Here is a 16198-nt window from a genome sequence, read left to right on the forward strand (position 1 = left end):
TGAGTTCNAGGACAGCCAGGACTACACAGAGAAACCCTGTCTCGAAAAAACCAAAAAAAAGAAAGAAAGAAAGAAAGAAAGAAAGAAAGAAAGAAAGAAAGAAAGAAAGAAAGAAAGAAAGAAAGAAAACTCTCCATAGTATTAGGCACTTGAACTCTTGGCCCCCACTTGGGGCAGCCGCTGTCTGGGGGGTTAGGAGGGATGGACTTGCTGGAAGAAGTACCTGACCATGTACATACTTGCCAGTCACCATGCCTGCCACTTCCTGCCATGTTTTATCCTCGGGAAATCATAATCTCAAACTCTTTATTCTGGAAGTTGCTGTACTTGTGGTATTCTCCCATAGCAATGGAAAAATAACGAAGATGACCAGGCAGCAATGGAAGAACGTAAAAGTGAAGGCATACAGGCAGAGGCAGTGGGGCAAAGGCCCTTCATTGGAAGACACGCTGCCGTTTCAGAACACACATGTAAACAGAGTGCTTACCCGGAACACACAAGACCCAGAACTTGAAACAACACTGCAAAACGAAACAAACATACCCCCCACCAGTCTAAACTACGGGACACAAATATGTACATAAATTTAAAAAATTACTTTTTTTAAAGGTGAGCATAGAGCAGGACCCAGCAACATCTTTACCCCCAGGGACAGGTCCAATAGAAATTAAGTACCCACCAAAGTTTGACCTAACTATCTGCAGCAGCAGGCTGCTCACTACAGCCACAAGTAGAACTCACATCCAGTAAGTTGAATGAGCTGCAACACAGCATGTCCAGAGGAGGGACATTATTCAGTTGTAAAAGCAAAGGATTCCCAACTGAACCACAAGAGGTAAGCCTGGGGGAGCAGTCAGAGCAAGAGCGGGGATTTCTGATTCCACTCTTGGGAAATGTTCAGGTTCCAGCACAGAGGGAAAGCAAGCCAGTGTTTCTCCATAGTGGGGATCAGGGCTAACAGGCAAGCCCACAAGGAAAGAACAGGGTGGTCTCTCACAGCTCACCTCAGCTGCCAGCACCCTATGCTTGCTGCACACCTGAGGTGGCCAACTCTGTAGCAGTAGAGACGTGGCTGCCCCAGACGCACAACAGGCTTCCCAAAACTCAGTCCAGAAAATATTTCCAGTATCCCAGAACTAAAACCTACCGGTCACTTAGAGAGATGATGGTACTTTGGATAATGATGCCAAGTAACATAATTGTTAAAATTAATTATGCTAGTTTCCTTTACCTACCTTCGTAAAGCAGTTACTAAAGAGTTTAAGATAGGGCTGGAGAGATGGATGGCTCAGGAGACCTAGGCGCCCAGGACATGTCATGCTGGGACACAGGTCCACTATTGCAATATTGTTAACTTTAGTATTTCAGTAAGTTAAGACATTGATTTGGGGATATAACAACTGACATGTTCAATTATAAACAACTGGTGGAATGAACCACGTATTCTTGCCCTGGCTGTCTGATCTACTGGTTAGTTATGCATGGCATTGTTGGGCATGGTGTCCCTCCCTCCACCATCCTTTCCTCTGGGTAGAGGCTGAAAAGGCCCTGTGTATTTTGGACTAATCTATATAGCCCTCAGCTACATCTCAGAATAGCCTTTATGCTGTTTAGAGTCACCCTGGGAACAGGTTCCAGAAAACAACTAGTGCTACAGGAATTATCCCACTGAGAAAGTACTGTTACACAGCTCAACAAAGAGCATGGGGAAGCAGATAGCAGATCCTGACATGAAATACCCGTGAGAGCTAGGTGAGCGCGGGATGGTACATACTAACCCAGGGCAGGAAATGTGCTTCTGCGAAGCTTGGTCAGGCTGAACCAAGTCCTCAGAGCCAGGTTTTTGTGTAGAAGCAGGGTCCTTGAATGTCTTCTTACCTCTCCCAACACCAGTGGAGGGGCTGGAGAGATGGCTCACTATTAAGAGCCCTATTCTCCCAGAGGATGTAGGTTTCATTTCAGTGCCTTAGAACTGTCTGTAATTCCAGTCCCAGGGCACGATACCCTTTTCTGAGCTCTGTAGGCACTGCCTGCATGTGTTGTACAAACATACATGTAGACAAAAGGCCCATAACATATAAAATAAAAACTAGTGGAGACACTCACTAAAACCATTTTGATTAAATGGAAAAAAAAAAAGGTTATCACTAAGGGACAGATAGGAAGAGCCTGCAGAGAGGAGGCTGTGGAGAAACTAGAAATGTGGAACATGCTATTAAGGAACGGGTATCAGCAGAGAAAAGGGACACAGATGTTGAGGGAGTCTGGGGCTGCACGGCTAAGACTAGGTAGTGGCAGAGAGCAAAGCTACCAGGCTGTTCACTGCTTGGCACACTGGCCTGTGGGTCTGAGGTGGGGCCTAGCCATGTCTGCTGTCCCAGGGCACTATGTCCTTTTATCTTTTCAGTGACACTGTAGTTTGTCCCTTCGGTGCTGGAGGGTATCCAGCATGGCCAGGGCAATGATCAGAGAAGGATGAGGATAAACTGCAAATTGCAAATCTGGGGCTGGTAGGACAGAATTATCAGAACGAGAAGAGGGAAAGGCATAGGGTGATACCATGCAGTAAACAAAGTGGAGGTGTCCCACAATAGGGTGGGGAGGACACAAAAGGGAAGGAGGGGGATGGGCAGGAGGGCAGAGTAAATCTGTGTGGGCCACAAGGACAGAACTGGATAGTAGCCTTGGGCTAGAATTACCAGGGGCGGCCTGCCCGGCAGGTGGGCACCATAGCATGGGTTGGGCATCTACCTGAAAACAAGGCAGGCAGGACTGCTGAGGGTTACAGCTAGCTTGCTGCCTTGCCCGGGTTCTGGCTAAAGTCCATTAAGCAGGTACCTATGAATCATCGTGACATGGGACAATGCACTCGGCTATGGCAGCCGCTTTATAAACAAGAGTTCAGCTGGTCCTTCTGGAGGAAACCCAGGCACCACCAGTCCTGTGACATGCAAGATTCATGAGGTGTGCACTGACACTTGGCAAGCGAAAGGAGACCCAGGACTACAGGACTCTCTGATGGTGAGCAGGAAGTCCATGATTGGAAACAAAGGGTGTGCCGCTGTGTCTGCACACCAGGATGCTCAGTGCCAAGGTCCAGGCACAGTGCAGTGTAGGATAGCTCTGGAATGCAGCATCTATCTGAGCCCTGTCCCCCACCCCCCAACCCCACACAAACCACTCCTTAAAGGATGCCAAATTGGACAGGTGACAGCAGGTGGGTGCTGAGCAATCCATGTGTCCACCCTGGCAGTAAACTTGGAGCACCCTGGATGGGCTGGCCCCTTCTCCCTGCTCTTCTACTACCCCAAACCCTGCCTGCAACTGCTGCCCACTGCCTTCACTGATGTGTGGGGCAGCAGAGACCACTCTGTAACCCAGACGTTACAGATCCTACATGTGTGGAAATCCATCAGACTAGAGCATCAAGAGCTTTGTGTTTTACTGTATATAAGTTCAACTTCATTAGGAGAAAAACAAAACAAAAAAGTATAAGAATCTAGCCTATTTGTAGCTTTCAATCTCAAAAAAAAAAAAAAAAAACTAGACAGGCTTTTCTATGAATTTTCTTTTGATTTAAGTTTTCTTTTTATTAAAATCTTAAATTGCAAAAATAAAAACTTAAATTTTCTGTAATAAGTGGCCTAAATATGAAAACAAGCTTACCCATCCCTAAGTTTTCTGAACTCCGACACACTCCGTCAAGGTTCCTCAAGGTTATTTTCTGCCAATTGACGGGAAACGTGTGCACCTGGCTGTTAAGGCATTGCAGGAAATGAATGCCAATCCAAAGAGAGCATTCTGGGAACTGTAGTCTACTATAAAAAACTAAGCCTGAGAAGAATGTGGAAGACAAAAGGCAGCCTGGGAGATCACAGAGCTTTAGAGCTAAGGAGATTTGGAAACTGAGCTGCATCTTACTATCAGAAACAGGCTAGAGAGTCAGCTAGATGAGGAGTGAGAACTCTACCCTCTGTTTCCATGGAGTGGAACTGAGGGAGTCAACTTACTAAATCAGAATGCACAGCAGGGCAGGCACAGAAGAGAAGCTGTTCCACAGAAGGAACATCTGCCCAGAGCTTAGGCTCCTCATACACTCTCTGTCTTCAAGGATGCTCTTCTTCTTAGCTTAGCTCTAAACACGGAGTTTTCAGGGTCGTGGGGCCCAGTGAGAGGACATGGGTAGATATATTTTCTGGGACCTGGGGACAAAACTGTTTGTGATTCTTACCATCACATCACTGCTCTGCTGACAGTAAAAGTGTTTACTGTGCCAAGCAGAGAAAATGACACCAATCATACAGTACGACAAAGTTAAAAACTACTACCAAAACACCCGGCAGAAGCTGGCACAAGGCGCAGGGTCTGGGTCCTACTAACGTCAACATGACAGCCAGGTCCAACTGACCATTCACTACAGAAAGGGGAACACAGGGACACAGGAAAGCTGGAGATGATGAATGGGAAACAGAACTCCTACAGAAAATTCAACAAAACATATAAAACAGGCTCTAATATTAGTTTCTGCAAAGATTATGTTTGATTAGTTAGTTATTCCACTGAGACTATTAGAATGACAGACTCTAATAAATGGTTAATTTTTTTTTTTTTTTTTTTGGTCAACTTGACACATGCTAAAGTTATCTGGGAAGATGGGAAGAAAACCCTCAATCTGGTAAGAAGAGAAAATGCCACCATCAGAATGCCTATAGGTAAGACTACAGTTTATTTTCTGGGTATTTTCTTGATTAATAATGGGGAGGACCAAGCCCACTGGGGGCAGTGTCATCCCTAGGCAAGAAGTCCTGGATGGCATAAGAAAGCAGGCTGAACAACCATGGGAGCAGGCCAGAAAGGAGAGTTCCTCCATGACCTCTGCCTCAGTTCCTGCCCTGAACTGTAAGCTGAAATAAATCCCTTCCTCTCCAAGGTGAGAAGGTGATCATGGTGCTGATCACAGCGGTAGAAACATAGCAATGGGGCTGGTGAGATGGCTCAGTGGGTAAGAGCACCCGACTGCTCTTCCGAAGGTCCGGAGTTCAAATCCCAGCAACCACGCTGATCACAGCGGTAGAAACATAGCAATGGGGCTGGTGAGATGGCTCAGTGGGTAAGAGCACCCGACTGCTCTTCCGAAGGTCCGGAGTTCAAATCCCAGCAACCACATGGTGGCTCATAACCATCTGTAACAAGATCTGATGCCCTCTCCTGGAGTGTCTGAAGACAGCTACAGTGTACTTACATATAATAAATAAAAAAAAAATAAAAAAAAAGAAACATAGCAATGAACAAATTTAACAATGACGTGGGGACTTCTAGGGTCGAGTGTGGAGACATATATACCTATAATCCCCACACTTGGAAGACAAAGGCAAGAACACTGCTAGAGTACAGTCTGGACTCCACTGGGAGCACAGGCCAGCCAGGATTATATTAGTAAGAACCTGTTTAGAAATGGGCGGCGGGGGGTGGGGGGGAATGGTATGCTTAGTGGTATACACCTTTAATCCCTGCACTCGGAGGTAGAGGCAGGTGAATCTCTGTGAGTTCAAGACCAGCTTGGTCAATGCAGTAAGTTTCAGGAGAGTCAGGGCTATGTAGAGAGGTCCTGATTCAACAAACCACCACCACCACCACCAAAAAATAAAAACAAAAAAACCTACATAATAATAATAATAATAATAATAACAGTAATAATAATGAGGGGGGCAAGAAGTGGGGTAGAAGAGAGAACTACCGATCATATTTCAATTTTACAAGAAATACAGAAGAAACAAAAGTTACCCGATTAGAAAGACAAGTCCACTGACAGCTCCCCTAATACAGAATTACAGCTCAGATCAGTGATTTTGGGGCAGAACCTACAAGAGACACTGGTTGGCAGGAACCTCATGTGACTTCCATGAACTGTAGAAGGAGGGGCAAGCATGAGAACCTGCTAGGGGCCATAGTCCTGAGTTCCTCACCCACAGTTTCAAGGAAATCCCACAGTTTCAATATATCTTCCTATATTGCCTCCAGGAAGCTTCTGAGGTTCATGTCATGGAAAGTAAAGGGGGAAAAAGTCACTTCATGTCTCTGATAGGGTGGGTGTGTTGGGGGTTGGTTCCAATGTTTTGATTTAATTGGGAATCTGCATATCCAAACACTGAAGGCCCTTGTCCCCAGTTGGTTTTTGATCAATCAATAAAGATGCCAGTGACCAATGGCTGAGAAAAGGGAGACAGGGCAGGACCCTCAAGATTTGTCAGGGCTAGGACTTGAGGGAGAGAGGAATCAGAAGATCACCATAATGTGGTGGGAGACCGATGAGATTTAGAGCTGCAGGAAAGAGAGCCGTAGAACCATGTAAGAATCAGGATAAGTGGCTACTTCCCTGATTGGGTCTGGGGTAGCAGGTGGAGGAATAAAACTGACCAGTCTTGGAGGTAGCTTAGGCATTTTAAAATTAACTGGTGTGAGTGTGTGTCTTTCATTCTTGGGTCCAAAACGTGCAACCCCCCGGGAGCACTGCTACAAGGGTGGCTATGGGTCACTATGTAGGCAGACTTTCTGGGGACTCAGCTGGGGAAGGTCACTTATTTTATGCTCCCAGCCCTTCCATTTCACTTAAGGGAGGGGGCTATTAAAAGCATAAGACACACTTGTGAAGGTCACGGCTGAGAAACACAGGTCACTCTAAAGCTGACACCAGCCTGTCCGTACAGGTGGCTTCCCTCCCTACACCTGCTATGAAGCCACAAGGTCCCACAGCTGGAAGAGTACCAGGAGCAGTGGCATGCTAGAGGTTTCGAGGAAGCCAAAGAGAAAGGCAGGCATATGCAGTAAACCTCCAGTCACGGCAGAAGTTAAGAGCCATCCAGCGCTTAGCCCACAAGATGGGAACTCATGCCTCGCCTCAGCCTCTGCCCTCGATATCGTACACCACTTTGGTCAGATGACCAGGCAAAAATCAAGTCACCCATGCTGCCCGTCCAAAGGTATGAATTAAAAAGAGTTCCTTTTGCCGGGCAGTGGTGGCACATGCCTTTAACCTTTAATCCTAGCACTTGAGAGACAGAGGCAGGTGGATTTCTGAGTTCGAGGCCAGCCTGGTCTACAGCATGAGTTCCAGGACAGCTAGAGCTATACAGAGAAACTCTGTCTCGAAAAACCTTCTCTCAAAAAAAAAAAAATAAAAAAAAAAATCTTTAAAAAAAAAAAAAAAAAAAAAAAAAAAAAAAAAAAAAAAAAAGAGTTCTTTTTGCCCCATAACACAAGCGAGAGGGGGTGTGTAGTGATAATTCTGGAATTTTGATTTCTTTAAAAAATACAGAAATATTATAAGGATATGTTTTTGTTTTTTTCCCTCCCTCTTCTATGTTTTTGTTTTAATCCCAGATGTGGGGGTATGGAGCTGCTTTAAAGCAGCTGCCTATGATTTACTTCATGTTCTAGCAGAGGTGTGGTTTTGCCAGCTGAAGAGTTTCTGTGATTGTGTGACGTTTGGAGTTCTGGGAACTTTTCAGAGAGTATATGAATGCTAGAGCCCTGATAAGTTGGTGTTGGGTGGTTAGATGTGGTTTGCTAGTAGTCATGCTCAAAGAAGAAACAAGAAAGAAATTAGAGTCAAGGATCTCTCTCTCTTTCTCTCCGCGCCCCACTCCCATCCTTCTTACTCTATCTAGTAATGGGGGTAAAACCCAGGCAATAAAGGGTGGGAAAAAGGAGAACCCACAAAGTAGCAAGACCAGCTACAGGGCTACTTTCCTTCTTCCTGGGAGCCCTCTCTCTTCACTCCCAACACGTGACGTCGGGCGGTGACAGCTTGTACGGGGTGAGTCCACAGTAGGAAGGACTCAGACCTCTTTCCCTTATTCCTTTTCCAGCCCTGGGGTGTAGGAGAAAGCAAACCATGTGGCTGAGTCTCTGTCCTACTCTCTGTCCTTCCTCATCTGAGAGATCTACAGGTAGCCAGGTCTTCACTCCCTCTAGGACAGTGAGTACCCTGTCCCTTGTAGCTGCTCTGTGGCCAGTTTCAGTTGGCGAGACCCCCCAACCCTTCAGGATCATCCTTGCCTGACTAACTAGGTGGGCTAAGCTCTGGAATTTTATCTCCAAGGCCTGGAAAGCCATCTCTTCACTTGGGGATGTTTAGGAGTCTGTAGTAAGACTGGCTCTCACATGACATATGGAAGAAAGTTCAATACACTAAAGTGTGCTTTCAGGGCAAACACTGCCCCTCCAGTCGGAGCTGTTAGGTCTTGTGTTCCTTCTCTTCCTACCCACTCCCAGAGAGTAATTTCAAAAACTAGCTAAGTTTGATGCTCAGACTCTCAAAAAGAAAAACAAAACTAAATTAACCTTATTTTCCTCTGTAATAAAATTTGGCCACTCCTAGACTAAGGATGTTGGCCACTGCACGGCACTGTAACAGTATTCTTCAATCAGATCTCTTTTGCCATAGTTTAGGACTCAGGTTCTTTATACCCAAGCCTTCAAGGTGTTGTTACTGAACCCTCAGATCTGAGAGGGATGTCGTCACGTCTGTCTCAGCAGGTGGAGATAACCAGAGACCCGGTTTCTCTGTAACAAGCCTGGCTGTCTTGGAACTCATTCTGTACACCAGGACGACCTCTGACTCCCCAGTGCTTGGAATAAAGGTGTGGGCCACCATGCCAGGCTCACCAGACTCTTTCACATTAGCCCTCAATCACTAGATTCTCAACCACCCGCCTCCCTCTGCCTTACTAACTCTGCTCCAGGGATCGGGGAAGCCCACTAGGTTCTTACCATGGAAGTCAAGGTGGGGGTGGAGAATCTCCCGTCTCTGCTAGCCTGACTCCTGCTTATCTCTCTTCCTTATTTCTCTTCCCCCCCTGTCTCTTCTCTATTGTAGCAGAGCCCTCTACAATCTCTCCATGATGAAACTTCACATACAGGGAATCTGGATCAACTCTTTTTCTTTTTTTTTTTTTAAGATTTATTTATTTATTATATGTAAGTACACTGTAGCTGTCTTCAGACACTCCAGAAGAGGGCATCAGATCTTGTTAAGGATGGTTGTGAAACACCATGTGGTTGCTGGGATTTGAACTCAGCACCTTTGGAAGAGCAGTTGGGTGCTCTTACCTGCTGAGCCATCTCACCAGCCCCTGGATCAACTCTTGAAGTATTTTCTCCTAGCACCAAGCAGCTCATTTAAGTCTATATAACGAGCTTCTCTGACCTCACTGCCTTCATGTGTCCTCTCAATGTTTCAGTCAACCTGTGTCCCTGAGATGTGAACTTCCTACCTTGTCACTGACTAAATGCAGTCCTATTATATGCTCTTTGAGTCTCTCCTCCCTACTCTACTAGTCCCTTCCATTGGAAATAGGGTCTCTTGTAGCCCAGGCTGACCTTGAACTCAATACATACATGACCTTAAACTTCTGATCCTCCTGGCACCAGGACCTGACTCATTTATTCAGCACTTTATGAACTCTGGGCAAAGCCTTCACTGAGCCCCACCTCCAGCCCTGTTCTGATTACTGTTAGTGTCCACACTATTTTCAGGTATTTGCTTTGCCTGAGTCTATCATTTGGTGTATTTGTTATCCTCCTTTAGATACATGGATTTGATGTGTTTATCAGACAAAATCCCCACTGACAGGACTGGATTCAAGCTGTTCTGTGAATACAAAGAATACATAGATGCTCAGTCCTTACTCCTTTAGTTTGTAAGATGCAGACAGGACTCTAGGGCTGGAGAGCTGACTCAACAGTTAAGAGCACTTGCTGCTTTGTGCAGGACCAGGTTGGCTTCCAGCACCCACATGGTGTTTCACAACCATTAACCCCAGTTCTAGGATATCCAACCCCTCTTCTGAGGGTGATAAACATACATACATGCAGACAAAGCACTCGTACACATGAGACAACCATATCTAAAGGATTAGTTACATTTGTGAGAGTAAAATGGTTAATTTCACACAATAAAAACAATGCCTCCAGGTAATTTAAGTTAGATATTCTAAATATTTAGCCAGTAACAGTATATTCTACTACTATATTCAAGCAAGATCTGGTTTGTAAAAAAACAAGTGATCAAATGTGGCCTATGTCTAAGCATTTACTGCTTTAAAAGAAAAGCCTACATTCTTTGGGACTTTAAAGAGGAAAAGTCAACAGACAGGACAAGTGTGGGAGCGAGACATAAAAGCTTGCATGTGCAGAAATACATTTCTGATAAACAGAATAAATTCTGTGGGACCAGTGAGATGGCTCAGTGAGTAAAGCCACTTGCTGCCAAGCCTGAAGACCCAAGTTCAATCCCTGGGACACACATGGTAAAAAGAAAGAATGGATTCCTTCAAGTTGTCCTAAGACTGACTGACTGCCACATGTGTGCTGTGGTGTATGTATTCACACACACATACATTTAAAAAGAAGTATAACAATAATACACTATTTAAAAGAAAAGACTTGTAATATACAAACAATTAGCACCTAAATTTGTCTCAGGAAAGACAAGTGGTGTTATAAAATTTCCTACCCAACAAGTTAGGAAGCTGTCCTCCTCACAGCTATTCAAACCTGACCTACATACATCCCAGGAGCCAGAGCCAGATCGTGTCTCTTAACTGCTCTACAACTCAGCGTTTACCCCTGAGGGAGCTATTCTCTCTCTGACAATTCACCAACTTTGTTTCTGTCCATACTACACATTCTTCATTAGAATTCGCCATCAACTCTGGTCTGGTAAAAGCTTTTATGTCCATTCCTTGGGCTCATTATTTCTAATAACACCTAACAGCCCCATATATTAAAAACAAAACAAAGCCAAGCACGGAGGCACACACCTTTAATCCCAGTACTTGGGAGGCAGAGGCAGGTGGATTTCTGAGTTTAAGGCCAGCCTGGTCTACAGAGTGAGTTTCAGGACAGCCAGGACTATACAGAGAAACCCTGTCTCGAAAAATCAAAAACCAAAACCAAACCAAAACAAAACTAGGACTTTGGAGACCGTTCAGTAGGCAAGAGTGCTTACTACCAAGGCTGATAACTGAGTTTGGTCCCTGGGACCAAAGGATTCCTGCAAGTTGTCCTCTGACTTACTTCCACATATGTGTGACATGCTACATGGTGGGGGGGAGGGAGGGAAGGAGGGAAAAATATAAAAGCAAATAAATTTTATTTATTTATTTATTTATTTTGGTTTTTCCAGACAGGGTTTCTCTGTATAGCCCTGGCTGTCCTGGAACTCACTTTGTAGACCAGGCTGGCCTCGAACTCAGAAATCCACCTGTCTCTGCCTCCCAAGTGCTGGGATTAAAGGCGTGCGCTACCACCGCCCGGCTGAAGGGACTTTTTGAGATAGGGTTTCCTCAGCTGTCCTAGAACTCTTTCCGTAGACCAGGCTGGCCTTAGTCTCACAGAGATCCGCCTGCCTCTACCTCATGAGTGCTGAGATTAAAGGTGTATACCATCACTGCCCAGCTACAATAATAACAAGAAAAAAAAAAGCATTTGTAATTCTGAAGCCAGTTAAAACACTCTTTACAGGCAAGGAAGAAAGTGTTTTCAAGCAAAGATTGAGGACATTTATTCCAAATGGACCTTTAGGTCAGAAACTCAAGCCCAAATAAAAAGAAAGAACATCAGAAGTATGTGGAGTCTCTTCTCTCTTTCTGACATGATTAGGATCTAACCCAGGGTCTTTTTTTTCTTTTTTCTTTTTCTTTTCTTTTCTTTTCTTTTCTTTTCTTTTTTTTTTTTTTTTGAGACAAGGTCTTGTTCATACTTCAGAGGATCAGGCAGAATATCAAGTTCAAGGTTAGTCTGAACTGCACAGGAAACACAAAGAAAATAAGATGTGTCATGCTAACAAAAAAAAAAAAAAAAGCTAAAGGAGGGTGGTGTTGGTGGAGCCTTTAGTCACTTAGGGGATGAGTCAGGTCATCTCTGAGTTAGAGGCCAGCTTGGTCTCTGAGTTCTAGGACAAACAGGACTACATAGAAAAACCCTGTCTTGAAAACAAGCAAACCCTACCAGGGTATTATATAATAAAGTTTCAACTCAAAAGTGAAGGAACCAGTCTTTAAGGTGAGCATCCTTAGTATCAGAACATTGAAATGTATGAGACAAATGTGACAGGATTGTTGGAGAAGCAGATAAACACCTAGAGAAAAAGACAGTTGAGACCCCTGCCAGCAAAGAGCAGATACAACTATTTAAAACTTTAATCATTGACACAGGGCCATAATCAACATCTAAGACTACTCTATCCAACAACAAACTGTGTGTTGTTCTCAAGTTCACACAGAATAGTAACCAAAAAAGATCACCTTCAGAGCCACAAAACACAAGAAACTTAAATGTCACAAGGCCAGGGGTGGGTGCAGAGGCCCTCCCTCCCAGCAGTCCAGCTTCTTAGTACCTGCGCATATTTGCCTGCATAGGCTCTGATGACCAGATCATTGGTGGTTGTTGGTTAACGCAGTCTCCAGCCAGAGCCTCAGTGCAGGCTTCAGTTCCATCCCTCCAATCGCATGGTTGGCTTCTGTGGTGACCAGCCTTACTTGTCATGGAGAGTCCACATTAGCACAAACTCAGCTATGACTCAACAGGCTCATTAACTGACGCCGCTGTTCTCATCCTAACACACATTGCAAAGGTTTCAGGAGCTCTGTGCCACATACTTATTATATCATAATGAGACATATGGGAAGGGAGAAGCCAAAAGCTTTCCTCTAAGCTCAGGACCAATATAAAGATGCTGCTTTTTAACATCACCCTGGGAGTCCCAGCTAGGACAACAGAAGAAAAGGTCATAAAAACACAGAGTAGGAAGGAAAAATAAAGACACAGATTGGGAAGCAAAAATAGTGTCCTTGTCTCAGTGATATAAAATAAAACTGCAGGAAACTCAGGGAATCTACAAAAAACTTGTGCAACTAATGTGCAATTATAGCAAGAATTTAGGATACAGTGCTAACAGATAAAAATTATTCACTTTCCTGTATGCTATCAATAAGCAATTGGAATTTTTATAATTAAACCTATAATAAAATTCATATTTGCATCAAAGGGGACTGTATAGATATAAATCTAATGAAATACATATACATGAAACATCTAAGACTGCTCTATCCAACAACAAACTGTGTGTTGTATGATTTTTAACATTTATTTATTTAGTGTGCACATGGTGTGTGTGTGTGTGTGTGTGTGCCAAAGTGCAGGTTTGGAATTCTCCTTTCCACCTTGTGGTCCCTAGGGGCTAAACTCAGGTCATCACCCGTGGCGACAAGCCCCTTTACTTGCTCAGCCATCTTTACTTTCATAAAAATGTGTGTAAGTGTTGAGGGAAAGTACCAAACTAGGTAAATGACAACATAAAACCTAAGTAAATGAGAAGGTCTTATGCAGAAGCATCTCAAAGTCTCATCAGATACTCTGGAGACAATAACAATGATTCCAAGGCTACGAGGAAGGTGAAAGGATCTATAGTAGTGACCACTACACTGAAAGCAGAACAGGCAAAGCAGTCAGTCTCCAAGTCTTACTATAAAATTATCTCAAGCCGGGCATGGTGGCGCATGCCTTTGATCCCAGCACTAGGGAGGCAGAGGCAGGCGGATTTCTGGAAAAAAAAAAATCTCAAAATGGACCACAGACCCAAATGTAAAAATACAAAGCTATAAAACTCCCTGAAACAACACAGAGAAAATCTAGGTACCCCTGATTTAGCTAAGAGCTTTAGAAGTAATCCCCAAAGCATGACCCACATAGGAAGGAACTGATAAGAAAGAATGAGCAGGGCCCTGGGGTGGAGGTGGGGAACGGGATAGAAAATAAAACAAACCTAAAAAACAAAATAAACTGCATATAAACCAAAGTAACAATATTGAGACCTGTTTTGTTTAGGGTTTTTTTTTTTTTTTTTTTTTTTTTTTTTTTTTTTTTTTTGGTTTTTTGATTTTGGGTTTCTCTGTGTAGCCCTGGATGTCCTGGAATTCACTTTTGTAGACCAGGCTGGCTTCAGAAATCTGCCTGCCTCTGCCTCCTGAGTGCTAGCATTAAAGGCGGGCACCACCACACCCGGTGAGACCTGTTGTTTTAATAGACTGGCCTCAACATCCCAGCACCCCTCCAGCACCTGCATGGCCCACCACTACGCTCCAACAGCAGCCTACCTTTGACTGACCGTTTACAAATTCAGCACTTAACAGACAGTTCGTGCCTGGACCCTGACGTCCAAAGAAAGGAGACCAAACAGTCCTTAGCAAACCCCCACCAAAGGAGTGGGACTGGAGACAAAGAACCCCGCCAGGCCAAAAGGTAGCATTTCTAGTCACCTCTCATACATACTTCTGAGACAAACCGAAAGCTACCCCATCTTCCTGGCAAGCTATCCATGATGGCTCACAGCTCTTTGTAACTCCAGGTGATCCAATAACTTCTTTGGCCCTGGTAGGCATTAGGCATGCACAAACATACATGCAGGCAGAAACTGTTTATATAAATTTAAAAATAAAATTGAAACCATGCATGCCTGAGAACACTGCTGGGGTGCCACATGTGTAGCATAGGTGAAGCCACTGGTTTAATCAAGAGCACCTCAACCAACCGACAGGAAACAAGCAAGCCCTTGCTCTGCCAAAGCCTTCTGCTAAGGGAACAGGCGGATCAGACTGGGAGAAAGTCTATCTTTGTAAAACACATACATTCACGAAAGACCTAACTGAGGAACACAGAAAACGCAACAAAAGGGGAAAGAACAACTTAATAAAATGAGCCTGGGAGGGGGCTGGAGAGGTGGCTCAATGGTTAAGAGCATTGGCTGCTCTTCCAGAGGTTCTGAGTTCAATTCCCAGCAACTATGTGGCGGTTCACAACCATCTATAATGGGATCTGGTGCCCTCTTCTGGCCTGCAGGTGTACACACAGAGCACTCATACATAAAATAAATACATAAATCTTTAAGGAGCTGGAGCTCTATCAGTCAGTAAAATGCTTGCATTGAAAGCATGAGAACCAGAATTTGGTGGCCAGAACCCACATAAAAACAAGACTACACACACACACACACACACACACACACACACACACACACACACACACACACACACACACACACACACACACACACACACACACACACACACACACACACACACAGAGCTAAGTGAAGGAAGCTGACCTTAAAATGGTCATCCTACTTCCTAAGAGGGGGAGATGGATAAGTAGACAATGAGATCCTGTTTCACAATCTATGGGCAATAACATCACATATTAAAAGAAATTCTGGGCTGGACAGTTGGCTCAGTGGTTCAGAGCACTGTTGCTCTTGCAGAGGACCATGGTTTAATTCCTAGCACCCATATGGCAGCAGTTCATAATTATAACCCCAGTTCCTAGGGATCCAATGCCCTCTTCTGGCCTCACTTGAACACATGGTGCACATGCATTCATGCAGGGAAACCCGTCATATCCATAAAGTAATAAAATAAACCTAAAAAAAAAACCGAGTGCAAAGCAGGCGTGTAGTATGGCACTCAGGAGGCAGGAGGCGTTGATGGCGTTGGTCCTGGGGTATATAGCCTTTCTCTGTGTCACAAACACAAAACCAAAGGTTGGTGAGGGTACTTGGTGACAAACCTGATGACCTGTTCAATCTCCAGGACCTGCATTCTCTGTTCCCTTAAAGGAGACAAGAGAATCGCTTAGAAGCTCTCTTCAGTCAGCTAGCCTGGAATATGCAATACGGCAGGAACAAGAGAGATCTAGGGCTGGAGAGATGGCTCAGTGGTTAAGACTGCTCTTCTAGAGGTCCTGAGTTCAATTCCCAGCAACCACATGGAGGCTCACAACCATCTGTAATGGGATCTGATGCCCTCTTCTGGTGGGACTGAGAAGGACATATATAACATAAGTAAATAAGTAAGTAAATAAATAAACCCCCAATAATTAGGTAGACAAAGAGTAAATAATTAGGTAGACAGAGAGTATAGTGAGAGAACTAAGAATGTGTGAGAGAACTGAGTCGTCCCTCTACCTCCATATTTAGGCCGTGACACACATATATTTCTTTCCCTATACACAGTAAAACAAAAACACACGTTTTTTTGTTTTTGTTTTTTTGAAACAAGAATTAAATGATCTAGCCAGGCGTGGTGGCACATGCCTTTAATCCCAGCTCTCCAGAGGCAGAGGCAGGCGGATTTCTGAGTTC

The 16198-nt window shown here is 44.4% G+C and overlaps 1 protein-coding gene across 2 annotated transcripts in view; it reads right to left on the minus strand.

Moving 5' to 3' along the window:
• The window catches only part of Thap4 (THAP domain containing 4), a 47487-nt gene that overhangs the window by 20683 nt on the left and 10606 nt on the right, over positions 1-16198 (minus strand). The window contains exon 1 of one of the 2 annotated variants that reach the window (XM_029539309.1): positions 3667-3740. The exons of the other annotated variant lie outside the window; for it this stretch is intronic. Coding sequence (XP_029395169.1) covers positions 3667-3670 — 4 coding nt within the window. The 5' untranslated portion in view covers positions 3671-3740. Of the gene's footprint in view, positions 1-3666; positions 3741-16198 lie in introns of those variants that run through there. 2 annotated transcript variants of the gene reach the window in all.

The sequence above is a fragment of the Mus pahari genome, chromosome 5 (assembly GCF_900095145.1).
Source record: "Mus pahari chromosome 5, PAHARI_EIJ_v1.1, whole genome shotgun sequence".
In the NCBI taxonomy this organism is placed as follows: Eukaryota; Metazoa; Chordata; class Mammalia; order Rodentia; family Muridae; genus Mus; species Mus pahari.